General features: G+C 35.0%; 1 protein-coding gene across 1 annotated transcript in view; it reads left to right on the forward strand.

The window, feature by feature from the left end:
• The window catches only part of KYNU (kynureninase), a 119,250-nt gene that overhangs the window by 26,619 nt on the left and 66,185 nt on the right, over nucleotides 1-26,446 (forward strand). Inside the window, exons 3-8 of the mRNA XM_078070744.1 lie at nucleotides 229-349; nucleotides 9,331-9,413; nucleotides 19,203-19,264; nucleotides 20,831-20,902; nucleotides 22,072-22,146; nucleotides 24,603-24,749. Of these exons, the coding sequence (XP_077926870.1) occupies nucleotides 229-349; nucleotides 9,331-9,413; nucleotides 19,203-19,264; nucleotides 20,831-20,902; nucleotides 22,072-22,146; nucleotides 24,603-24,749 (560 nt within the window). The remainder of the gene's footprint in view (nucleotides 1-228; nucleotides 350-9,330; nucleotides 9,414-19,202; nucleotides 19,265-20,830; nucleotides 20,903-22,071; nucleotides 22,147-24,602; nucleotides 24,750-26,446) is intronic.

Genomic DNA, 26,446 nt, shown 5'->3' on the forward strand with positions numbered 1-26,446 from the left:
CACAATAAATAATGAGAGATCTCAACAAAAGTCTATAAATGTAAATTATATTTTAAAATATAAAAGATTATTTTTCTGAAAACTTGCTATTATCCTTGGGAAGAATTATGTTATTTAGTATCCTTATTGGAGTTAATTATATTAATTATTTGTACTGGATTAACAATGCCAAATAGAAGAAGGTTAATTAATTGAATAAGCATTTTTTTTCATTTCTTTCTGTTTCAGTTGATTTATCTTTAGTGAATAAGGATGAAAACGCCATCTATTTCTTGGGAAATTCCCTTGGCCTTCAACCAAAAATGGTTAAAACATATCTGGAAGAAGAACTAGATAAGTGGGCCAAAATGTAAGTATTATTTCAAAAGCTATCATTTGACATCTCATACAAGAACTTTTTTTTTTTCCTCCAAATTTTTATTTAAAGTCAAGTTAGTTAACATGCAGTGCAGTATTGGTTTCTGGTGTGAAATTTAGTGATTCATCACTTACATTCAGCACCCAGTACTCTTCACAACAAGTGCCAGCCTTAATCCCCATCACCTATTTAACCCATTTCCCCACCCACCTCCTCTCCAACAACTCTCAGTTTGTTCTCTATAGTTAAAGAGTCTGTTTCTTGGTTTGCTTTTCTTTTTTTCCTCTGATGTTCATTTGTTTTGTTTCTTAAATTCCACATATGAGTGAAATCATATGATATTTGTTTTTCTCTGACTGACTTATTTCGCTTAGCATAATACTCTCTAGTTCCATCCACATCGTTGCAGATGGCAAGATTTCATTCTTTTTGATGGCTGGGTAATATTCATATATATATATATATATATATCACATCTTTATCCATTCATCAGTCGATGGACATTTGGGCTCTTGCCATAATTGGCTACTGTTGGTAATGCTGCTACAAACATTGGGTTGCATGTCTCCCTTCAAATCATTAAGAACATACTAGGTTGTCTAATATTTGGAGAGGTGTACAATAGGCTCCTAGAAGTTTAGGACATAGAGGAACCTTAAGAATCATGTCATTCAATACTCTCATTTTATTGATAACATAACTGAGGATCAGTAAATAAAGTCATATGGCAAGTTAGTGACAAAGTGAAGAGTAAACTTTCACAATATTAGAAAAAATAAATCCCTCTTCCAATCTAAATCATATGTAATCATTTTATTTTATTTATTTAATGGCTAATAAGGGAGTTAACATTTAGAATTTAATTCAGTGTTTTCATGAGTTGTTCTTGCTAAACTCTATTACCCTAATTTTTATAAATAAGGAAACAAATTTGTTGAGGGGGAGAAAAAGATTAGTGGAGCAGAAGGTACTGTCCTCTCCAGACTGAGTGTGCTTATTGAGAAGATACTCCATTTGGGCTTAGCTAAACAGGTTTGCTCCAACCATGCAAGAATCTGAAATCTTAAATACATTTTTTTCTCCATCTCTTCTGTTCTACTTTTACTCTTCTGCCTAAGAAACCCCCCACACTCCCTGCTTCTCTGGATGCTTACCTTCCTTAATCCCAACCTTCTCAACCATGCTGATGATCTCTCCCTAACTGCCCATTGTATTAATCACTGCTGGGGGATAGGCAGTTTAGAGGTATCTGTTTTCATTAGCTTCATATTCTCAACCATATTATAAATCCCTTTAGGAAAATAACTTAATTTTATGTGATTTTATCCTTCCTTGGTAGTTACTAATAAAGCTGAAACTAGAAATATTTAAAAAAATACTTTTAACTATTATATATTAATATCACTTTAAATTTTTTTAATATTTAAAATATTAAAAATAAGACACATGAAAAGGTGCTCAACATCACTAATCATCAGGGAAAGGCAAATCAAGACCGCAGTGAGCTATCACCTCATACCTGTCAGAATGGCTAAAATAAAAAACACAAGAAATAACAAGTGTTGGCAAGAATGTGGAGAAAAAGGACCCCTCGTGCACTGATGGTGGGAATGCAAACTGGTGCAGCCACTGTGGAAAACACTATGTATGTTCCTTAAAAAATTAAAAATAGAATTACCATATGATCCAGTAATTCCACTCTTGGTTATTTGCCCAAACAAAACAAAAGCACTAATTGGAAAAGATGTATGCACGCCTATGTTTATTGCAGCATTTTGTACAATAGCCAAGATATGGAAGCAACCCATGTGTCCATCCATAGATGGATGGATAGAGAAGATGTGTGTGTGTGTGTGTGTGTGTGTGTGTGTGTGTGTGTGTATTACTCAGCCATAAAAAATGAAATCTTGCCATCTTGCCATTTGCAACAACGTGGATGGATCTAATAGTACAATGCTAAGTGAAATAAGAGTCAGAGAGAAACAACATATGATTTCACTCATTTGTGGAATTTAAGAAACAAAACAAATGAACAAAGAGGAAAAAAAAAAAAAGAGACCAAAAAACAAACTCTTAAGAGAATAAACTGATGGTTACCAGAGGGGAAGTGGTGGGGGGATGGGTGAAATAGGTAAAGGGGATTAAGAGTACATTTATCATGATGAACACTGAGTAATGTGTATATTTGTTGCATCACTATATTTTACACCTGAAACAGATGAACTCTGTATGTTAATTATGATTGAATTTAAAAAAAATACTAAAAATGAGTAGAAATATTTTTAAAATATATCCTGAATATTAAGATCTGAAAATAGATACGAGGAGGAAGCCAAACCTGAAGGTCAGAAAAAAAATGCAGGAAAATGAAACTAAATCAGAAAAGAACTCTGACCAAGACATTTGGCTCTCATTCAAACTCCAAATATCTTCTTCTTTCTTCAGTTTTCATGCCACTGGTCTTTCGTATTGGGAGCAGTACCTCTTTTTAAAGTTTATTTTACACTGACTGTGCTAACGATTACTACCACAGGCATTAGATTACCCTGCAAAGTTCTTAATTTCAGTGGTTAAGAATATAAATTTGCACCTCAATGCAAAAATCATAGAGGTTTATATAATTTATTAAGCCTGTTATAACTGTATCTGCATAAGTTGTATGCATAAATTGAAAAATAAATATCACCACATTTGGAAGCATTTTGCTTAGCAGGTTTTAGTATTTAAAAAATGGGGGTCATACTTAATAAAAATGGTTAATATTCATTTTTGGCCTTAATATAAAAGAGAGCAGAGAATTAGATTGAATTTGAACTTTAGAGAGTGTCCTTGCCTCTTGGATATTCATTCAGCAAGGCTGTGCATTTTTATCCTTTAGGCATTTAAAAAAGATGCTGCCCTGCTATCCTATTCATCTCTTTGTGATTACCCTAGTTTATTAGACTGGTTGATTATTTTCACGACTTTAAAGTTATATTCCAGGAAAGTGCCTTTCTGTCATAACACCCTTCTATTGTTGTTAACTTTCAATTTTATATTTTACCTTGTGACAATAGAAAATTACATAATCTTAATGCCTTCTACCGATTTTTCATTAGATGATTCAGAAAAGAGGTGCATATTAATGCTTCAAGCAGTGTAAACTACCTTTAAAAGACTTCTGAGAAAAAGATTAGATAGCTAGTTAGCTTTATTTTGTCTTTGCTTAATTTTATTTAGTCTTCTTGCTTTCAATCGTGGTGGCCCAGTCAGCATCACACCCCCTGTCTCTCTGTTGATGTCAGTGGTGTTTGAGGGGCAAGGTCAAAATCGTGTTGTGTTCTGTCCCGCTGCCCATCTTTGATCTCAAAAGTGTTTGTTCATTATTTCTTTGGTCCTAAATAGTTAGCTTAAAATTTTACTCTGGCCTTTTCCAGCTAAGGTTCTGTTGGGAGGAAAACTTTTCCTCTACCAGTTTACAGCCTATTGGTTGAGGGCCTGTGGATTCATCCATAAGAGATAGATTAACAGGAGTTTCTTTCATGGGCATGCAGAAGTACTCTACAAAAAAGTGACTCACTGAATAGCTAGGGGTAAGGGTTTATATACCAGTTTAGCCAAAGGGGGCAGTTTTAGGGCTTCAGTAGGAGGTATAGAAAGTTTTATTGGACCTTTTCATTCTGATGATAATGGGCATATCCTTCCTGCCTGGAAGCTCCCCTAGAGGGAGACTGATGGCATCTGAATTTGCACCTCCTGGTGTTGAGTCACCTTCCGTCTGTGAGTGGGCTGATGACAGCTGTATTTTCAGGAGAGTCTCCTTAAGTCAAGGAGCATTTCTTTCTTAGGCTGCTGTCTGTTCACATGCTTTTAGTTTAAAGTAATCTTCTTGCCACTGTGGTGGGCTGTTGGTCCCTTGACTTCCCTTTCTGACTCTTGCTTTTGTTTTTGTACTAAATATCCATGCACATGTTTAGTTCGCTTCTAGATCCAGGGCCTCCCATTATTGTGGCGAGTTTTCCTCATTCCCTGTTCGTCTTCATCTTCTCCAGCCCCACTTCTACCCTACTTCTTAGCTGATACCCAAATCAGGCCAGTGCCTTCCTCTCTTCTTGACCAGTGGAAGATTTCGAGAAGGACTGAGTCAAAGAGAGCTACACAGTTACTAAATACTCTAATGCAAACTGAAATTAGTTGCTTAACAGGAAAAAAAAAATATTAGAAATGTATAATCTTAATAGTAACATAAAAATCAGAGTCCTTTGACTAAGTGAGATATTGTTCTGGGATATTGATAACAAGTCTGACTGGCCATCCAAGCCATATAAGGTAGGAAATACCACTTGGCTCATGGCTGTTAATGTCCGTGTCTCTATGTTTTATGTCCTATCACAGACATACTACCTACCTATCTACAAAATAAACCATCACTGGCCATAGGGCAGCCCGATTTTATAATTCATACAGCTACCGACTTTGATTACTTATGCTAGAGGAAAGTCAAGAATAGAGGCATACTTAGAAATATTTTTGGGCCTAAATGATTTCTTCTAAAACTTTTAAGTTATTCAAGACAAAGCAATGAAAATAAAGCACTTACTTCTGTGGGTTTTAAGTGCTTATTGTTATTTTCAACTGTATGTGATTTCCAAAGTAGATTACTTTACTTGGGAGAAGTATATTTGTTTTGGGAAATAACAATATTCAGATATTTATAACATTCTGAAATAGAAAAAATTTATGGTGATTTGACTCATTTGATATATAATTAATTACCAGCAAAATGGGGCAATAACAATAAGAAACAGCATTGATAGGGGTCTGTGGGTCTGCCAGAATTTTTTTTAGAACATTTAATATTACATATTTATATATTATAGATTTATTAACGGCCCAGATTATTTAAAGGAAAATAACATGGGCTAATAATCACAATGGGAACGTTTGGCTAGAAGAGAAAGATATATCTGATATATCCATCCTGAAGAGCACACTGTAAGTTGAGAAATGTATATTATGTCCCTAAGATACAACCACAATAGTTTAGGTCTTCTGCGTTGTCATATCTACTCGATAAATGATTTTCTTTCTTTTTCATGGGAGCAAAAATTTGACCCAGTTGTATCTTTATAGGGATTCTTCTAAGACCCGTGTGACACTTTAGGGAGGCTTATTTAAGAAGAAAACAGCCCACTGGATTACATATTAGGAACAAACTGCGTGCTTAGCTGGCAGTGACTAACTTGGATGGCAATGTGTGCAAAAAGGGTGCTGGTGAAGCACAAGGGAGAGGCGTGCTCCTGCAGACACTGCAGTCTCATTCAGTTCATGTGTTCCTTTAAAAAAAAAAAAAAAAGTTGGGGCACCTGGGTGGCTCAGGTCATGATCCCAGGGTCCTGGGATTGACTCCGCCTTAAGCTCCCTGCTCAGAGAGGAGCCTGCTTCTCCCTCTCCCTCTGCCTTTCTCCCTGCTTGTGTGCTCTCCCTCTGTGTCAAATAAATAAATAAAAATATTTTTTTTTTAAAAAGTGTATTCTGGGGAGAAAAAAATGCTCCCTCTACCCCTCTTCATTCAACAACTGGACCTATAAAATAAACTGACAACACACAGATTAACAGGAAATAATAATTACTACTTATTAATTATTAATATTATGGGCATGAGGGCATCCCAGGGGGGAAAAAAGTGAATACAAAAAAAAAAAATCCGTGAAATTTGAGAGCTTATATGTCATCTTAGTAGGGGAAGGGGAGGAGGATGTAGGCCACTTAGGGGAGAATAAATGATTTTTAGGAAGGATAAAAGGCACTTAGAAGAATAGATAGGAGATGTGATAATTTGTGACAAAGTCTTCTGGTGTGGTGTTGACTTCTAGTCTCCTCTTGTGGGACCAGAGTCAATCTTCTCTGGTTGATGAAATTCCTGGGGAGGGATTGATGATAGTTGAGTTCCTTTGGAGGACCTGTCTTTAGGCAGATGGGGAAGCTCAGAGGAAGCTTGTCCCTACACTTGCTGTTTCTCAGGTGCCTTCAGCTCAAGGTAATCTTTATGCCAAAGAGGTGAATTTTGGTGTGGCATAGTCCGCCGCCCTTCAGTAAGAATAAGAAAGTATGTACATGGTATGACATGTTACAAAGATTTTCCTAACATCTGTGGTGGCTAATCATCAATTGGATCATAGATTAAAAAAAAAAAAGTGGTGATCTCTTAAGGATTCTGTGATGTCTTATTTCCTTGGCCGGGGGGGCGGGGCAGGGAGGAGCTTTTTAAAAGCCTGGCTACTTTTTATTTTGTAGGGTGGTTAAAGCAGAGTCCTCTTTCAAAGAGGATCCTCTATTAACTTCCTAATTCAATTTTACATCCTGAAATCTAATTTCATGAGCAGATAGCACTCCGTAGACATATCTGAGCACACCCCACTCGGGGGAATGATGAATGCTGCGGTCCTGAGGGAACTGTCTGCCACACTCTTTTCCTTTGCAGCACTTGTAAGACAAGATTGCAACTACGCTGCAAGTATTAGTTCTGAATGAGAGCAATGTAATCTTTTTCTTAACTCTGATACATATGTTTAAAAGTGCACTGTAATCTACATCAAAGCTTTATAAAGCCAGGCCACTTTAGTTTGAGTTTATTGGGGTAACAACTTCCTAAATACATTTCACTACCCCAGGCTAATCGACTGACAAAAAGGAAAGAAGCAGACTGTGTGTGTGATATTTTAAAGGTGCGGGGAGATGCCAAAAGCATGGCAGGAAGAAACATACTCTTAAAGATTATTACCACAGTGTCTTACCAGAGTGAGAAGTAGGTGGCCTACTATTCTGAGACATAAATTCTCTGAGGCAGAACGTAGAATTTTACTACCTAAATGTAATAAGATGTATTGTGCTATCAGCAAGGCCACGGAGCCCTATGTGATTAAAATAAAAAAGGATCCAAGTATCTGCCTTTAACTACCATTTAATGATAATGATTTTTGTCTTTAGCATTTATATTGGAAGTCAAGAAAGAGGCAAGCTGCCGGCTATCTAATAATAATATGAATAATAATAACTAGCAATTGCCCTTCTCTTCCTCCTTAGTTCTTATAGTCTCTATTCTCAAAGTCCTCTTACCTCATCTCAGTTTATACAGTAATCAAAATATTAGTTTAAAAATTGCATTGTACCCCACATGCGCACGCAGATTTACATTAGGGAACAGTCAGAAAAGGGATGCTATGTGCCAGTCTCTTTTACATGTTATCTTATTTATTTTTCACAGCCATCCTTTCAGGTACATATTGCCACCCATTTACTTTTACTTTTACAGGCTTTATCAGCTTATGATACATGTAGTCTCATAACCAGTGGTGACCTGGAATTGGCTCAGACCAGGCAATGAAAGCCAGTCATTAAATATTAAGGATTTTGGTTGATGCCAGGAAATGGACCACAGGGGATATTCACATCATGAAAATCCACAAAGGCTAAAAACAAGGCTCCTTTTGTCCTACTAACCCACTGCTCTCTTGGAGAGAGAAAATAATTTTCCCCAGACCCTTCTGAGTTCTTAGCTGAGACCCCTGTAATAAAAGACAGCTTAGCAAGAGGAAAAAAACCTGCACAAGTTTATTAGCACGTATAGCTCTTGTACACACAGGAGACACATGGGACAAAGGACCTCCCCCTCCCCGCGATGACTTAGAATTCAGGCTTAAATCCTATCTTAATAAAAAAGAGGAGGAGGATGTGGGCCACTTACAGCGGAATAAGTGATTTTTAGGAAAGATGAAGAGCCCTTAGAAGAGCAGATAAAAGTTACCATAGGTTGTGACAAAGCCCATCTGAGTGTAGTGTTGACTTCTAGTTTCCTCTCCTGTGGCAAGACTCAATCTTCCCCGGTTGATGAAACTGCTGGGGAGGGGATTTATGGCAATTGAGTTCCTTTTGAAAGATCTGTCTTCAGGCAGATAGGGGAGTACAGAGACAGCCTCTCGCTGCGCTTGCTGTTTTTCAAGTGCCTATAGTTCAAGATAATCAATCTACCACAGCGACATATTTTGGGGTGACATACTCTGCTACCCTTCACCTCTGAGAACAGGTTTACCACTCACTACTGCCAGTTTACTGAATTTCAGAGTATAGATTCAAGCACAGTTTGCACTATAAAAAAAATACCGGGCTCATTCCTTTCTCCAACTTTAGGGAGTTGTGGGGTTCCTAAGGAATTAAGAACAATTAATTCCTAGCTTCTGCCACAAGTTTGCAACAGCACATTCAGTCACTCCCGCCTTGATTCTTTGTTTCAGTTTCTTCTTCCATATTTCAAATGTATTTCCTTTCTCATTTAATGGAAACTTCTTGAGAGTGGAAGTTCTCTTACCTCTTTTGTGTTTTGCCATTATGCCTACTGGGATACTTACTAGAATAATAAAGTTGAGCTAGAATATGGGAGATGAAATTGCTAGAAAATAGGTCAAGATGTAATGTTGGCTTTGATTATTGCCAAGTTTATTTATCTACTTAAAATGTCATCATGAATATAGTCACATTTTACACACTTCTGTTTAGTTTACAGATTGTAGCTGTATTTAAAAACTGAATTTACAATCATTTTAATTTCTAGCCTCAAAAAATAGTAGCTACGTTTTAGTATAGATATTACTATGTGCTACAGGTATACAAGTAGAATGTTCAAATAGTCTTGAAATTTTCAAAATAGAGAAGAAAAAAATATCTTACACTCTAAAATAGAGTAAAATAATGAAGTAGTACATAGGCAATCTCAACTACCCTCCCATAAAACGGAAATTAAAGAAATTAAGAAATGACAAGTTAAAAAATAGAGTTCTCAAGTATTACTTTTGGTTTTAAAGAAGCATGAATTACTAAAACATTACAAAGATTCATTTAGAAATGTCCAGTTGCTAATGCTGATATATGAAAAATTACACATGCACACACATACACACAAATCTAATAGTGTCTATGTCCCTTTTCAATTTCAGGGGAGCCTATGGTCATGACCTAGGAAAACGTCCTTGGATTACAGGAGATGAGACTATTGTAGGCCTTATGAATGACATTGTAGGTAAGTACAAAATGGATTTTTCCCAAAAGAATCATAAAGGCATTATCATTTAGATATAAACCTAGATTATAAAGTCAAAATCTTATTGAATAACATCCTGGTTTTCTATTTTAACCCATTACAGTAAAGAGTGAACATACCGTTAATTGAGACTTGGAGGCTATAGCAAACATCACTGGGTTATTTGGCAGAAAAATAAAATATTTAATAGTGTTTTCTTGTATATTTTAAGACTAATATTTACTCCCCAATAAAGAGCACAGGCATTGTATTTATTTATAATTAAACTAATTTCATAAAAATCAACTTAAATGAATTTTCTAACCCTTCATTATATGATAAAATAAACACTAACCTTTACATGCTAAAATCCTAAAACACCAATCAGGTTTTGGCTCATTTCAGTTTAATCCATGGTGACTAATTTTAAATTAAGCCGAGAATTGTTAGAAATAATATGGTTGATGTTGTTCTTTATATTTATATATACGTATTTATAAATATATTTATATATTTATAATGTGTTTCCTAAAGTGAGTTATATATACTCCAGGTAGTATTCAAGATAGTTTTAGATGGCAAACGTGTTAACCTTTTGAAAAAAAAAAAAGCTATTTAATTGGGTTGAATATTGAGCATTGCTTAAAATCTTATATGATATTTAGGGTATTGAACAAAAAAATTAATGATGTTTAAGTATTTGGAGTGCTGTTATTTGGAAATATTTAGAGGACTTAGGGAAATCATAACTTTCATAATGCTTTTTCAAACCTCACTCCTCTACAGGCAAGTATAAACATATCTTTATTGCTTCATCCCAATTGCATCTTGGTCAGTGATCAGAAGACAATATCAACGTGAGCTGGGAGAAAGTGGAATTAGAGTGAGGACAGTAGGATTTACATCCAGAAAGAATTACAGTAATTGACAAACCATGAAAACCTGAGGAATACCTTGTTGATTCAGAAATGATTATTGAACCTCTGCTGTGTGTCTGTCAGCACTTATGGAGTAGGTACTGAGGATACAATAGTAAGTAAAATAGTGAGTCAGAATCCTCACCATCTTTATCCCATGGGATATCCTCATGGGACTCTCATTACAGGAAGATACCCCCCGAAATGTAAAATTAATATATACATATAATCATATAATAAAGAGAAATAAAAAAAAATCATTGGGATTAGTGCTTCAAAAGAGAGGTAATTTCCAATTAATGATGAAGGGGACTGAACATAATCATTTAAGTACTCTTTCTTTCTGAATTCTCACTAAACAACTCTTAGTGGAATTTAAAAAATAAAAGTATAAAAGAACAAACAGAGAAATGGAGATGATAGCAACATTTTGGGAATTGGATAGCAAGTGGATAAGTGGTAATTGCCTTTGTAACAACAACAAAAAAAAGTAAACCAAATCTTCATCTCCCAATGGAAAAAAAAATGGAAAGCCACCTGCTTTACACTGCAGATCCTTCAAAACTTTGGAAATTACAATAAGCATCTCTAGAAGTGGGAGTAAAATAGGAATAAAAAGAGAGAGAGAGATGTGTGTTGAAAGTCTGTTTAAAATTCAGTTAGAATGTCAGCTCCCTTTGCCCATTCTATGCCACCAGGGGAATCGTTCTCCCTAGATGATTGGGTGAGTCTCTGAAGAAGGAAGAAGGCTCCCAAGGGAGGATATGTACACTATATTAGTCTGCTCAGGCTGTCATAACAAAATACCACAGACTAGGGGGGCTTGAACAACAGATGTTTGCTCACAGTTCTGGATGGAGGCCAGAAGTCCAACACCCGAGGGTTGTTTTCTGGTTGGACTAGGACTCTTCCTGGGCTGTACCTGGCTTCCTTCTGTGTCTTCACCTGGCCTTTCCTCTGTGCACACTCAGAGACAAAGAGCATTCTGGTGTCTTTCTTCTTTCTTCTTTTCTTCTTATAAAAGAAAAGTCCTAGTGGATTAAGACCTCACCCTTATGACTTCATTTAACCTTTATTACCTCCTATAGGCCCTATCTCCAAATACAGTCACACTGGGGGTAGGACTTTAACATACAAATTTCAGCTAGACACAGTTTAGTCTATAACATATTCCTTGGCAAAAACAAAAGAATTAAATAAATGTTTATCCACTTCTGTTCTAATTTAGTATCCAGTATCTATGCAGGAAACTGGAACATTCTTCTCTGTGATATTTGGACAACCTAAAGATTCTGACATGAGTTGTCCCAGTATAATGGCTCAGTAGGGTCCCCTTACAGCAAACCCCACCACATGCACAGTGGAAAAACACACTCATGTGATGTAGCCCAAATTTACCAGACTTTCAAGGAAAATCTGTTTTAGTTCCTATGAACAATAGGAATGTGTTACCTGTTCAAAAAGTTGAAAAAAAAAAAAAAAATAGAAGGGTTGCAAGCAAAAGCAAGTTCTATTTCCTACTAGCTATTAACTGAGTAATCATTACTCTATATACATTTCTGTTTTATGTGGCTGTATTATACGATCAGAATATTGACTTCTAGTTTAAAATAATAGATGTAGGCTCTCATGGTTCATCTCTCCCTCAGATTTCCCCCCCTTCATTTTTCCCTTCCTTCTCCTAATGTCCTCCATGCTATTCTTTATGTTCCACAAATAAGTGAAACCATACGATAATTGACTTTCTCTGCTTGACTTATTTCACTTAGCATAATCTCCTCCAGTTCCATTCATGTTGATGTAAAAGTTGGGTATTCATCCTTTCTGATGGCTGAGTAGTATTCCATTGTATATATGGACCACATCTTCTTTATCCATTCATCTGTTGAAGGGCATCTCGGCTCTTTCCACAGTTTGGCTATTGCAGACACTGCTGCTATGAACATTGGGGTGCATATGGCCCTTCTTTTCACTACATCTGTGTCTTTGGGGTAAATACCCAGGAGTGCAATTGCTGGGTCATAGGGTAGCTCTATTTTTAAGTTTTTGAGGAACCTCCACACTGTTTTCCAAAGTGGCTGTACCAACTTGCATTCCCACCAACAGTGTAAGAGGGTTCCCCTTTCTCCACAACCTCTCCAACATTTGTTGTTTCTTTCCCTGTCCATTTTTTCCATTCTAACTGGTGTAAGGTGGTATCTCAGTGTGGTTTTGATTTGGATTTCCCTGATGGCTAATGATGATGAACATTTTTTCATGTGTCTGTTAGCCATTTGTATGACTTCTTCAGAGAAGTGTCTTTTCATGTCTTGTGCCCATTTTTGGACTTGATTATTTGTTTTTTGGGTGTTGAGTTTGAGAACCATGAACCATGAGAGACTATGGACTCTGAGAAACAAACAGGGTTTTAGAGGGGAGGGGGTGGGGTGATGGGTGAGCCGGGTGATGGGTATTAAGGAGGGCATGTACTGCATGGAGCACTGGGTGTTATATGAAAACAATGGATCATGGATCACTACATCAAAAACTAATGATGTATTGTATGGTGACTAACATAACATAATAAAAATAACAGATTTAAGTACAAGCCAAAAGTGATCCCTTCTATTCCAAACACAGAGAGATGATAGGAAAAACGTTAGATTAACAAACATACAGCAACACTTAAAAAAAAAAAAAATTCAATAGAAATCTCTACAGACCAGAAATACTGCCGCTGCTAAAGAAAGGAGCAGTTGGAAGCCTGGAGGCACAGTTTTTTTGGGGGGCAGCACATGAAGCCAGGCTGAGTGTGCAGATCCAGAATCCAGACCCTCAAAAGGAGCCCCAGGGTGAATCTGCACAGCTCTGAATGCCTGAGGCTGGGACCCAAGGCCAAAGTATTGGTCAGGCAGGGCAGGTAAAGGTGAAAACCTAGCATCTCCTACCAGACTAGTCAGGTTCTTAGGAACACAGAGCACTTGATCAGGTGTCAGCATTATCTAGAGGACTGTGTATATTTTGATGGAGGAAACTACCACCTGAATAATCCTGGATTGTATGTAAGGGTGTGTTAAATAGTTGGTGAACAGTGCTTCCATTTATGTTCATTTTTTAGAAGCTAATTATATTCATTCAAATGTCTAACATATGAATAAAAGACCTGGGGAAAAAAACCGGATTAATTTGATCTGAGCATATGTTTTCTTTAGCTGTGGATTGTTTTTTTCCTTACTAGGTTTGCTTTCAGAACATAAACTACATTCTAATCCTGTTATTTTGTGCTTAATATTTATCATCCTCTAAAAGAGGAGTTAGGATGTTTATATACAGGCCAGGGAAGTGGGAAGGTGATACTATTTTGTGAGATTTATTATATGAAGCCAGTAAACCCTGAAAAAAGAATTCTTTTGACCATTTAAAAGTTTATAGCTCTATTGCAACTTATTAAATATGCAAGTATTTTATTTGCCCAGCAAATACATCACAACCATCACTGAAATTTCAAACGAGGCATCTCTCATTGTAATTACTATCGAAAATGGGGGAAAAAAAAACCCACTAGTCAAATTTATTTAGAAAAATAAAAGGATTGAACTTATTAAAAAATTAAAAAGTATATATTTATCAACTCTAGCTTTGGAGATTTTTCTGTGTCTTTGAAATACCATACAAAATTATCACACATATGGGACAAACTTCATTATTTTTGTGGTTTTTTTTAAAGACTTTATTTATTTATTTGACAGAGAGACAGACACAGCGAGAGAGGGAACACAAGCAGGGGGAGTGGGGGAGGCAGAAGCAGGCCTCCCCCCGAGCAGGGAGCCCGATGCGGGGCTCGATGCGGGGCTCGATCCCAGGAGCCTGGGATCATGACCTGAGCCGAAGGCAGACACTTAATGACTGACCCACCCAGGCACCCCTATTTTTGTGGTTTTGTCCTGAATGTTGTATTAATTAAATTACAGACATTTAATCCTAATGATATGGGATATAAAAGATAACAATTCCTTATTGAAATGAGTACAGTCACTTTCATAGAAATGAAGCTCAAGAAACAATATGTATTTTGTTTATTACATATATCATAATTACTATGTATTGTAAGTAACAATAAGCATATATAATAAATAATTGAAGGTAGGTAGTCTTTCCAAAGTCTCAAGTCATTTATGACAAATATAATATTTCATTTGAAATGTTTTCAGTGAACGAAGGTAATTTTTAGTTTGTTTTTTTTTTTAGATTATTTATTTATTTATTTGGCAGAGAGAGAGAGACACAGCGAGAGAGGGAACACAAACAAGGGGAGTGGGAGAGGGAGAAGCAGGCTTCCCCCTGAGCAGGGAGCCTGATGTGGGGCTCGATCCCAGGACCCTAAGATCATGACCTGAGCTGAAGGCAGACACTTAACAACTGCGCCACCCAGGCGCCCCTGATTTTTAGTTTTAATTCTGAGTTTATTAAATGTCTGTTTTGTTCTTTACAATTCATGTTTTGTCAGAAGAAATACTTCTACTATTTTTTTGTTGACCAAAGGAATGTGAATTGACAGTGTCTACAAAGTGTATTAGAAAAAATATTTTAAAAACTTGTACTTTTTAAAAAAAATGTCAGTAACTATTTTCTCCCAAATTTCTTTACTTTTTAAATTGTGTATATTAGTCAGAGAAATGGTTCTTAAGTCAAGGTGAAAAATGAGTAAGTTCACTCTGTTTTATTAGGAATAGATTATTTTAGAAAGTGTTTTTACGTATATTTGTGTTTATCTTATTTGTTGCAAATCCCACCAGGTTCCCTTTTTGCCTGGTTCACCAGGAAATTCTGAGAAAATATGATTGAATTGGAAGTAGCAAAAACATGTAACAGTTTCTATTTGTTTCTCATCTGCATCTTTTGCTGTTTTTTATCATTCTTCCTCACTTTGTAACCCAAGAAACCTCAAATCCTGCTTGGAAATCCAGGCTGCATAAATCATGAAATAATTAAAATAATTATCTGGTAAGTACAGTAAAAAGCAGCAGAAGTCAAATTTATTTTTGCTACCTGCAAGCTACGTAAATGTGTCATGAGCAAACAGACACATTGTATATTTGGGGCAATGATTGAATCTTCCAGGTTCTTAAAACCACAGTCTTTATTTCACCATAAAATTTCCCAAACAGAAGTAACAGGAGGATAACAAAAATTATTATGTGTACCAATTGGTAGAGTGGATAGAGGGGAGGAGGAGACAATGAGCAACTATATTTTTTCATAGATGTAGAAAAGAATTTCAATTTTAGAAGAGAAGAAAAACTGTTAATAAAACATTTTATATAGACCCAACAATTCTGCAAAACATGGAATAACTTTCCCTTATAATTAATGTCATATTATCAAGATGCTAGAAATAGAATTGCTGAAGAATATTATTAGTATTGTTATTAAGCCTACTTCTCCCTGGGTACATAAAAATCACAAAGGGCTAGATACATGCATATCAGCTTATAAAAATGTTGTAATGTGGACATAAATTTGCTTTATGAAACTTGTGGTTGACCCTCTGAGAAGCAATAATCCCTATAAGCTGTCTCCAGTTACGAATCCTCACCCATGCACTAGCCACCTCTGGAGGCCACAGGAATTTACTACTTGAAAGACAGAGTGGAAAGTTCTCAGACTTAGCCTGATTACAAACCTTACAAGCAAATCCACAATAACATTTGTGTCTGCTTAATCAATTATACAGAACATGGATGGCAGTTAGGAGATCCGTCACGTATCCTCTTATTAAACACTAAGCAGCTTGGGGCCCTGTCATCTTCTCTTGGCAAAATATTTGAAATTAAATTAAAATTAAAAAGATGCAGAGGAATGTTGGTAATGAACATGGGCCTCCTGTATTTGATTTACAGGGAGTGGATAATGTAGACAACGCTTCCCAATGTAATCTGGAACAAAGATTTTTATCTTTTTTTTTTTTTTTTCTAAGAGAAGGTTAAGATTTTGTCTTACTTCTTATCTATGAGACTTGAGGTGAGTTAGTTCATCTCTTTGGACGCGTTTCCTCATTGATAAATACAGACAATTAAAGTAGATATGTTACTGTGTGACTGTGAAGAATATGTGAAAAAATACAAGTCACATATTTAGAAGTATTGGCACATAGTAAGGACTCAATAAACATTCATGTGCCAGACATTGAGATCAGAAGGCCGTGCTTGCGTTTAACTGTTACACCTTCTGGTAAAGCAAAAAATTATGATCAATAAATAAACAAGCAGGAAAGCACTTCACAAACGAGAATCCTGGCTTGTACCCATCTTCGATGAGGTGATTCAAATCTTGACATTTACTGCAATGAATTGTAGATGATCTTCGAAAGTAAAGACTCTTTTAAATCCTGATAAGAGTTCAGGAAGTTTTTAAAAATTTTTGCCCTGCAATACTTGTAGTTCTTGATGTTTCAACAGTAATTCAAAAAAAGGTCTTGGGAAAAAGAAAAAAGAACAAAGAAAAGCAACTCGAAAGAATTTCAGTTTGCTTAATTTTTTTTTATTTTCCTATGGAATGCTGATGATATTGATATATCTTAGAAGAACAAGTGTTGGTTTCAGAAATGCAATTGGACCCAAAAAAATAGGTCAAGTAGGTAAATTTTCCTTTAAAAAGATGCTAAAAATCAGTCTGATGTGTGGTGCTTTGGTGTTAGGAACCCTTGATTCTTTAGTGCCTTTAGGTTATATTTGAAGTAAACGTCTGCGTTAATGTCCTGAAACTTTAATATTTGCACCGTCCTCAGATACACCTGTGTACACATGCACACACGTTAAATAGACTCACCGTCGCCTTCACAAAGTTCAGTAGCAGGTGAGGAGAGCATTTCGTGAAGTGCTTGCTTGAATTTGGAGTGTTCTAAGATGAGATAATTTTTGTGCATGGTGGCAGATAAATTATTCAAGTCAGTGAGGGATTATTTACAAAGAATTGATCCGAGTGTTAGTATGCCACTGAAAGTGAGGGAGTAAGTAGCACAGGGTCAAGTGTATGTCTACATTAATTGAGCCTACCACATCTGGTTCATTACATTCTTCACAAGAAAAATTTTAAGTGATCCAAAATGAACACTGTATTGTTTGGAGGACTAAAATTTTCAAGGAATCTACAATTATTTTAATCAGACTGCAATTGTTAAGCAAAACTAGGATATCTAACCTCCATTAGAAAATCTCCTTCCCTTCTTGCCTCTTTTAGTTCTTCGCTTTCATTTCGTGGTAACTAACTTCTGAATTCTTTTTCCTTCTCATTACATTTTTTTTCAAATGCTTCTCTTTCTATGAATTCTGCTCTCCTTATAAAATTACTTTTCCTTCCTTTTCTCCTTTCTCCTTGCACTTTCTCTGCCAAAATATTTTTGGAAATAAATGGTTCTCAGAAAAGATGCATGTAAAGAGCTAACAGGGATTTAAGGATAATATTAGATTAGATATCTTAGATAATGTTTTGTTTTAGAAATAACAGTAAAAATTCATACCATAATGCAAAGAAATAAATATAGTAAAACTGGCAGCGTTTCTTTTACATATTTCCAAAAGATTTTCATATTGTAGGAGAAGACATATGCCACCGTATGCAACATAAGGTTATCATATTCATATCTATCTCGTTTGTCTAGGACAAATTTTATTTAGTACTAGGAATGTAGAATGAGATTGGTCTCAGTGTGCCTTGACTTCAGACACTGTTCACCTTACAAGGACCAGAGATAAAGCTTTTAACCAATTGTTTACCAACATTGCACATCAAATGGAGAAATCCATCTGTTAAATGCAATCGGAAGTTTTTCTCGACTAAATGGCTGTGTTGAAATAGAAATTCCTAAGTTATACACTTATCTCTAGTGGCCTGCCCTCAAGTGAACTTATCCTGAAATCTAGCTGTAAATTAGATTAATTATTTTACTTACTGCCTCTTCTTCTAAAATGGAACTCTAACAGAAGTATCTCTTTGGATGTGAAATATAGGACTTGTATTACACATTTTCTCTAATGCCTCATACAGCTTTACAAACCATGGCACAAAACCTATTTTTCTCAGTGATAGTTAAAGAGATTTTCCTACTATACAGGTCTAATTGCTTTTAAGAGACTGTAAGAACTAAAAATATGAAAGTATTGTTGTTGTTGTTATACTCTGAGTTGTTAAGTATCCAATGTATGCTTTGTCTCTGGGTCTATTTCTAGTGCTCAAGCACTCATTACTAAGAATTAGATCAGATTATGATTGTGTAGTGGTTATCTTAATTTTGCATATGTTCTCCATCAAATAATACCTATCTATTAATTATCTTTCATCTCAGTGTCTATGAATAAATCCCAGAGCTATTTAGGTCTTTGTGCTTTGCTTTCTAGCTCTTTTGTCTGATAAACTATTATATATCTCACTGTAATAACAGTGAAGTATGTTTGGCAAACTAGCTCTCTTTTATTAAACGTGCTTTTTAATTGGATATTAGAAACAACCAGTTCTAAAAATGTGATTGGCCCTGCTTTCTTTTGAGATACACTTACCACAAAAATGTACTCTGTGGGAATTTGGCAAACTACCTGAAAATAGGATAAATCATTTTTAGTTTACAGGAAAAAGGAAATGCTTCATTATTTTGTTGCCATTATTTACTATATCAAAAAGCAAATATTATTTTAGCTAGCTATGTGCATGTGAGTCCAGATACCGTTTGATAAAATGAGGCAAGTGGGAAAACTTCCATTTCTTTGTGATGACACATCAGGTATGTCCTTATCTCTAAAAACATTAAGGAGGAAGGAGTGAAGCCTTCCTACTTTGTTTTTCCAAGTAACTTCAGCACTAATAGAAAAATCTAAATCATGATGTGTTTACTTTGCAGGAGCCAATGAGAAAGAAATAGCCCTAATGAATGGTTTGACTGTTAATTTACATCTTCTACTGGTAAGTATCCTTTCCCACCAATGTTTAGTATACACTCATTTGTAGAATCTGACATTTTTCTATCTTTAATTCATGAGCATCTGGTGGTTTACTTATTTAAAAATAAGTTGTGAGGTTATTTTCATTTTTACCAGGAAATGCTGGACTGTGATAGAAAGGCTTCTTCATAGTCATGGGAGAGTTGACTCTTGCAAAGAGCTTTAGAATAATGAACGGTTCTTATCTCAGAACATAAGGAATAAAAGTCACAGTGGATTAAAAGCAAAACTGCTTGCAAGCACACAAAACAATGATGTACAAATGCCAACAAACACTGAGCTTTTCAGAAAGATAGTTTTCCAGCATGGTGGACTTTAGCAGGGTGACATTCTGGATCAGTTATGTTTTTATAGACTAATTTTGGGGGAGAAAGTTAAAAAAGAATTAGAAAATAGAACTAAATTGGAGAAAAGGGATCTAATACCTTAAATGAGTTACTGTATTTAAAGTGCTTCCTACTTCCTAAGTACTTAATAATATGTATACCTTAAAATGTCAAATATATTCTTGATTTGGAATATGGTGTCTGTAGTAACTACTTGATGTTTGAAAAAATTTTACTTCATTTTTAAGTGAGTTTTTGGAAACATGTCCATGTGACCAAAGCACACAATGAATATATTAATATTTTATTTTGATAAAAATGAAGAAATGATTGTTAAATATCCCTAAAGGAACACGTTCACGGAGTATGTTAAACATGATGGTAAATAGCATAGTTTTAAATTCAGACACCTCGGGGTTTGATTCCTAGCTAAGTTACTTAATGTCTGACTTTGGATGAGGTTTCCGTGATTTCTACATCTTCATTTTCTCCCTGTGAAGATGAGGACAAGAATACCTACCTGATATGTATATACAAGGGTGAAATGTGATAATATGTGAAAATTGCTTTCGCACCCTGACCAGTGATCAACACTAAGTCAACAGTAGCGATCATTTCATTGTTACCGTTGTCAGTCAATGTTTATTCTCTAGAAACTGTGGGGGAAAAGGAAGGGCTCTCCCCTGAACAAATGAGCTACTCCTCCCTGGTGCCTCTAGAAATGTCAAATGTTTCATGTTAGGGTTGAGGCCTTTCGGTTGGACCTAAAATAAAATCCCATAAAATTATAAGGCAATGGAAATATTATGTACCAGAAGCCAAATCAGCAGCATAAGATAAATCAATATAAATAAAATTTATATAGAACATGGTATTTCAGTCTTACAATGAAATTACCATTAAAAGCACTGGGAAGACAATTTTTCAATTAAAATTTAAGTAAAGCTTTGTTTTTATCTCATTCACGTTATCTCCCAAATTTGCTTTTCTGTTGATAAATGTAATGAGCCAATACTTTCTTTTATTTTATAATTCATTAGAAATAAGGCTAATTGGAAAAGGAACCCTTAACAGACATCTAGATATGTCATTGAGCCATGCCTTTAAAATGCTGGAGATTATAAAATGGAAGTATGGTATAAAATGAACAAATGTATAAACTGTGCATGAATGCTTTTCTTAATAAATCCATTTCATTGCAGCTATCCTTTTTTAAGCCTACACCAAAACGGTATAAAATTCTTCTGGAAGCCAAAGCCTTCCCTTCAGATCATGTAAGGATTCTTCAAATTATATTTATATTCTTTCTACTCTTCCTAGAGGAGCACACCATTTGCCTGTGTTGAATAGTTTATTCTCTAGTCTTTTCCAGGTAACCTTACAATAAAAAGATCTGTCAAATGCTTTTGATTAGGCATTTTTAAAATATAGATTGTGGCTTTATTTCTTTTGTTCAAGTAAAACGTGTTAGGGGAGGAAAGGATTGAATAGGAACACTGATTTATTAATCTTTTTAAAAACATTGAGCGAACCGCTGGTTTAAATCAAGTGCAGTTATAAATGTTTTATTAATTCTTGTTGCTGTTTTATTTTATGAAATCAAATCAATACATACCCCGGTGCTTAACCCTTTAGCTACATAGAATAGGGATAAAACTTTTATTTTTCTATAGCATGCTAGCATGTGCTTTATTATTGAAAAAACATTTATTAAGGATGAAAAATATTTCTTATGGTTTATTAAATCTTCCTTCTTTAAGAAATTTGATCGTTCCAGACATAGACGTGGATAAAAGTATACTGCATTTTTCAGTTTTAGTGTTAGAGAGAAATTTGATTTCTGTCTTTCTATTATCACTGTTAACTGTTCTAATCCACATCTTGTAATTTAAGTCATTTAATTATGTCCAAATTAATAGCCATTACTTTACTAAAAAGGATCAAAACCCTAATAATGAGAAAAAATTCAGGGTCTTTATAACTTCCTGTTCCCGTTCATATCTTGTACTCTCAGTGAAGGGAACTTTCTGATGTTCTTTCCTTTTACTAGCTTACTCTTTTTAGGGTAAGTCCTTCCTATAAGCTAGTTCAAGTATAGCAAGTCCACACTACTCACTCTGGTTATTTTGTAAACTCTGGTTTTGACGTAGGTTAGGCGATTTAATATCTTCTACAAATCTCTTAGAACTCTCTAAAGTCTAGATGACCCCTATGCTTCCATACATTTCTAAGATACAGTGTTTCAAGGAATGTTCAGATTCCTGCATATAAATTATATTAAAGCACTTCTTTTCTGGTGTATTCTGTTCAGTCACTTCTAAACTTGACCTTAGATTTAATACAATAATATGATTTTATTATTATTTTATTATCTTTTTTCAGAGTTATTTCAATGTATGTCTGTGCATTGGACTTGATTCAATAAATCATTCTTCTTTTCCAGTATGCTATTGAGTCACAGCTTCAACTTCATGGACTTAACATTGAGAAAAGTATGCGGATTGTAAAGCCAAGAGAGGTATATGAGAAAGAGAAATAAATATTCATTATGTTTCTATTTAGTATTGATTTTTTTCTTCATTTTCCTCAAAAGTTTATTATCTCCATTACTTTAATGGAACTTTCAAGAAAGTATAAAAGACCTATACTTCCATTACTGCTAGCTCATTTTGCTTAAAATGGAGAATTAACTCAGAAGTTTCAAGGGATAGTCATATTACAAGCAAACTATTTTCCTATGAATACCCCTGGAGTTTGCCATATTCTTCAGTGGGATGGAAAGGGATGGCAAATTGCATATATCATTATTTATTTATTTATTTATTTATTTATTTATTTATTTGACAGAGAGGGACACAGTGAGCGAGGGAACACAAGCAGGGGGAGTGGGAGAGGGAGAAGCAGGCTTCCTGCCGAGCAGGGAGCCCGATGCGGGGCTCGATCCCAGGACCCTGGATCATGACCTGAGCCGAAGGCAGATGCTTAATGACTGAGCCACCCAGGCGCCCCGCGTATATCATTTTCAATTCCAAATACTATTGCCTTTGGATGCCTTTAAAATGATATTTGTTGAAACTGAATGATGCCTATCTTTTATATCTTTTTAATCTAAGTATCAAATGTTTTCCTTTGTGCTTGGATGGGGTAGGGGTGTAGAAAAGGATGTGGTGTAGCGGGAAGAGCTTGGGCCTTCTGGCCTGACTAATACACTCCACAGAAATCCCAGGCCCACCAATTTACTGGATAAGGGGCTTTGAGAAAGTTACTTTATCTCTCTGAGATTCCTTCATATTTAAACAGGTAACAAAGGAAACACCTAATCAGGCTTGACATATGTTCAAGATCTAAAATACTGTGCACTTTACATTAATAGAGATGTAAGGCTCTGCAGTTTGTGTAATTTGGCACCCAGAGATCCACACAGAATAAATTGTAGGTTTCACAAATGATGCTCCCAGGCTGTTAAGCCAATGTTTGAACAATGATTTCTTTCAACCCAGAATACTTTGAGAAATTAAAATCTACTCCATTTAGTTCTATTTGCCAACATGCAGTCAATTAATGGAATAGAAAGTTCTCATACCAATGACAGGATATCTGTTTCATATGTCATATATAAAATGCTAATTTCCAGCAAAAATGAAGATAGCCACTAATTTATCAGAAGTTTTAATGTTGAAAGAGATAAGTGTTGTGGAACCTCATGAGTCAATCATAAATTTTGAGAGCATTCTTTAGCATTACTAGATTAGAGCAGGTCAACATCAGAGAGAACCATATTCTTTATACTGCTTTATACTGATTTAAATAAATAATTAGTATATATAGTACTTTTCTTTATCTTGTCTTTGAAATTATGGTGGACAAACCATTTTAGATTCTTTTAAGAAAAAAAAAGTTTTGGATTACCATGTTATTGATTTTACTTAGAATTTGTCTTAGAATTACTGAAATCCTTCTCTTTACATATAAAATACCCATCAGTTAACAATTTAGAGATTTCAGTATCAGTACTTTTTTTATAGATTTCAATTTCGTAAACAAGTTCCAGACTTCTGGTAGAAACTAAAGTAGATGCTATATTTGTGATACATATATGTGCCTAACATGGGGCACAGTAATTGATAAATAGCAAGAATTACCAAAAATTAAAAATAACTTAATGAACTTACCCCAAATATTAATGCAGTTAATGATGCTTTGACCTTAAAGATTATGTCAGATTTAGCACTGGAGAAAATTTATAAAAACTTTGTAAATGGATAAGAATGATTAGAATACAAATAGATACTTTGTATTTAGCTGATTTCTCTTTGCTCAAGGTGTTTGCAAGACCAAATCTAAATTCACTCAGAATTTCCACTAAGTAACTAGTCGTTAGTTTTAGCTGGGGAGAAGTAGAAAAAACTAACCTTGATACTGAGTTTTATTGATATTTCTCTTCATTTTTGGAGCTTGATCTTTAGGTCAGTATGGAGGAGAGTCTACTCTTAAGATAACAGAAAATATTGGTTAGGTTATACTCAGATGAAAGATGTGTGTTTTTTATCCTGGAAAACATAATGTGATGGATTGATAAATGAAGTAATTTCCAAGAAAATTTTGCCATTTAATATTTCAGGGACTTCTCATACTTTCTGGTATTTTATTGAATGGGAATAAGGAGAAAACAATTTGTGGGCATGTAAAGAGTAAAGATTAATTGAAAAACTGAAGAATAAAGCAAGTAGGGTTTTGCAAAGACTTAACTTTATAAGCCTTTTTCTTACTATTTTGTTATCATTTCTTATAATAACAAAAAGTGTGCTGAAATGCTGCTCTCTTGCCAGACTTTCGAAGACCATTAATCTGAAAAAAATGTCTTTGATTGTTCTTATGTGGGCAAGAGCTCAAGGTGAATTTTAGATTGGGAAATATGAAGTGACAAACGTGTTTTTGTGGATTGGATGTAACTTGTGCCTGACTCAACTTTAGGGGGAAGAAACATTGAGAATAGAGGATATCCTTGAAGTAATTGAGAAGGAAGGAGACTCGATTGCAGTGATCCTGTTCAGTGGGCTGCATTTTTACACTGGACAGGTCTTTAATATACCTGCCATCACAAGAGCTGGACAAGCAAAGGTATGCACATCATTTTCTCCTTCACACCTTGCCCCAAACATCACTCTACTGAGGAGTATTCTAACTGCACTTCTAGTGAAATACCTTTGTGTGTGTCTGTGTAAAATTATTTAAAGAGTTAAAAAAAAAAAAAAAAACAGTAAGCCTTACATTAAAAGAAAAAAATCTACACTCTTTTGCTTTAGGCATCTCTATTTGAACCTTTTTTTTTGTCACTTCTGTTGTCTCACTTCCTCACTACCATCTGCTGTCCCAAAGTTGGCCTCTAATCAGCAAGACAGGTGAGCTTCCTGCAAGGTGATGTCATTGGTACTGAGTTAGTCCGTCAGCAGGCACGAGTCAGAATACTTCAGATAATACCTACATATGCTAGGACCATTGAAACACAACTCTGGTACTTGGTCGTATTATAACTCATTCTAAATGTGATTCAGTTCTCACTTAAACTTAGGTGCTTGAAGAAAGGGAGATGCAGAATAAAAGTTAACAGTAGATCGAGTTATACACAGTGTACTTTAAAAAAGCCACTTTTTTCTTATCTTGAGAAATTATGATCCTGCCAATAATGAGAGTTTTTCCCTACATATTTCCAAGTCACACTTATATTGTTTACTATTTTGAAATCGTGTCTCTTTATGTTTTTCTTTTTTAAAAAAGTGTTTTTAGTATTTGTTTGCCTGAAAAAAAGAAATCAGAGGAACAGTATTCAACAGCTACAATTTGTATTTAAAATCCTTAAATAACAGTTCTATTTGATTCAGCAATGAAATTATGCATTTAAAAAGGTGACAATCGAATTTTATTCTGAACATTAATAAGTTATGGGATTAATATATGTATGAGGTCTAGTTAATATATTCAGTTATTGAAGCTAATGAATAGAATTAATGAAAAGAAATTTAGCACCGTTATCAGCAGTCTCTAGGAATTTCCAACCACGACTTCCAACTGGTTTGATGGATAACTGTGAAAGTGGTGCATTACAAAAGATATAAAGATAATGTCTTCTTAATTTAGGCATTAAATGTTAAACACCAAAATAAAGGGAGGTCAATAAAAAATTATATTTTAAAAAGTTATGCAAGTAATCACAGTCCCTGAGCCCCTTAGTATACATGCATGTCTCATTAACCTTCATTGAAATGAGACAGGAAGATAGAAAAGAAAGACCATGCGTTTTGGAATCACAGTCTGAGGTTTAAATCTTGGCTAGGTCATTTAATTGTTACATGATCTCGGGCCAGTTACTTGACTTTTCTGAACCTCTTTTCACAAGTGTTAATTTGGGATAGCTGGGCCCATTTCATAATTTCAGTGTTGAGAAGGAAGAATATAAAATATCTGCTGTATTGCACACATTCTGCTGTTATAGTGAAGGATCCCTCACACCTTTTACTGTCCTCAACAAATACGAAACTATGGAAAGTGGCTCAGATATACATTTTATTTCCAATTGAAAAACAAAATAAATTTGTTTACTTAGGTGCTATATGTAATTCTCATTCTTAACTACTTTGCTAAAACATTCTCTCAGTGTTTTGCAGGCTTTCTTTTACTTAAAAAGTATAATAAATGCCTACCATGTGAAACTCTCATTGAGCTTTCAGTCAAATGAAGGTAGGAATGAGCAGTTCCATCTCAATGTAACTGCACGGAAGTGACGGGTACTATGGGAGTGAAATGGTGATTGAGTAGAT

Source organism: Halichoerus grypus, chromosome 4, assembly GCF_964656455.1.
Source record: "Halichoerus grypus chromosome 4, mHalGry1.hap1.1, whole genome shotgun sequence".
In the NCBI taxonomy this organism is placed as follows: Eukaryota; Metazoa; Chordata; class Mammalia; order Carnivora; family Phocidae; genus Halichoerus; species Halichoerus grypus.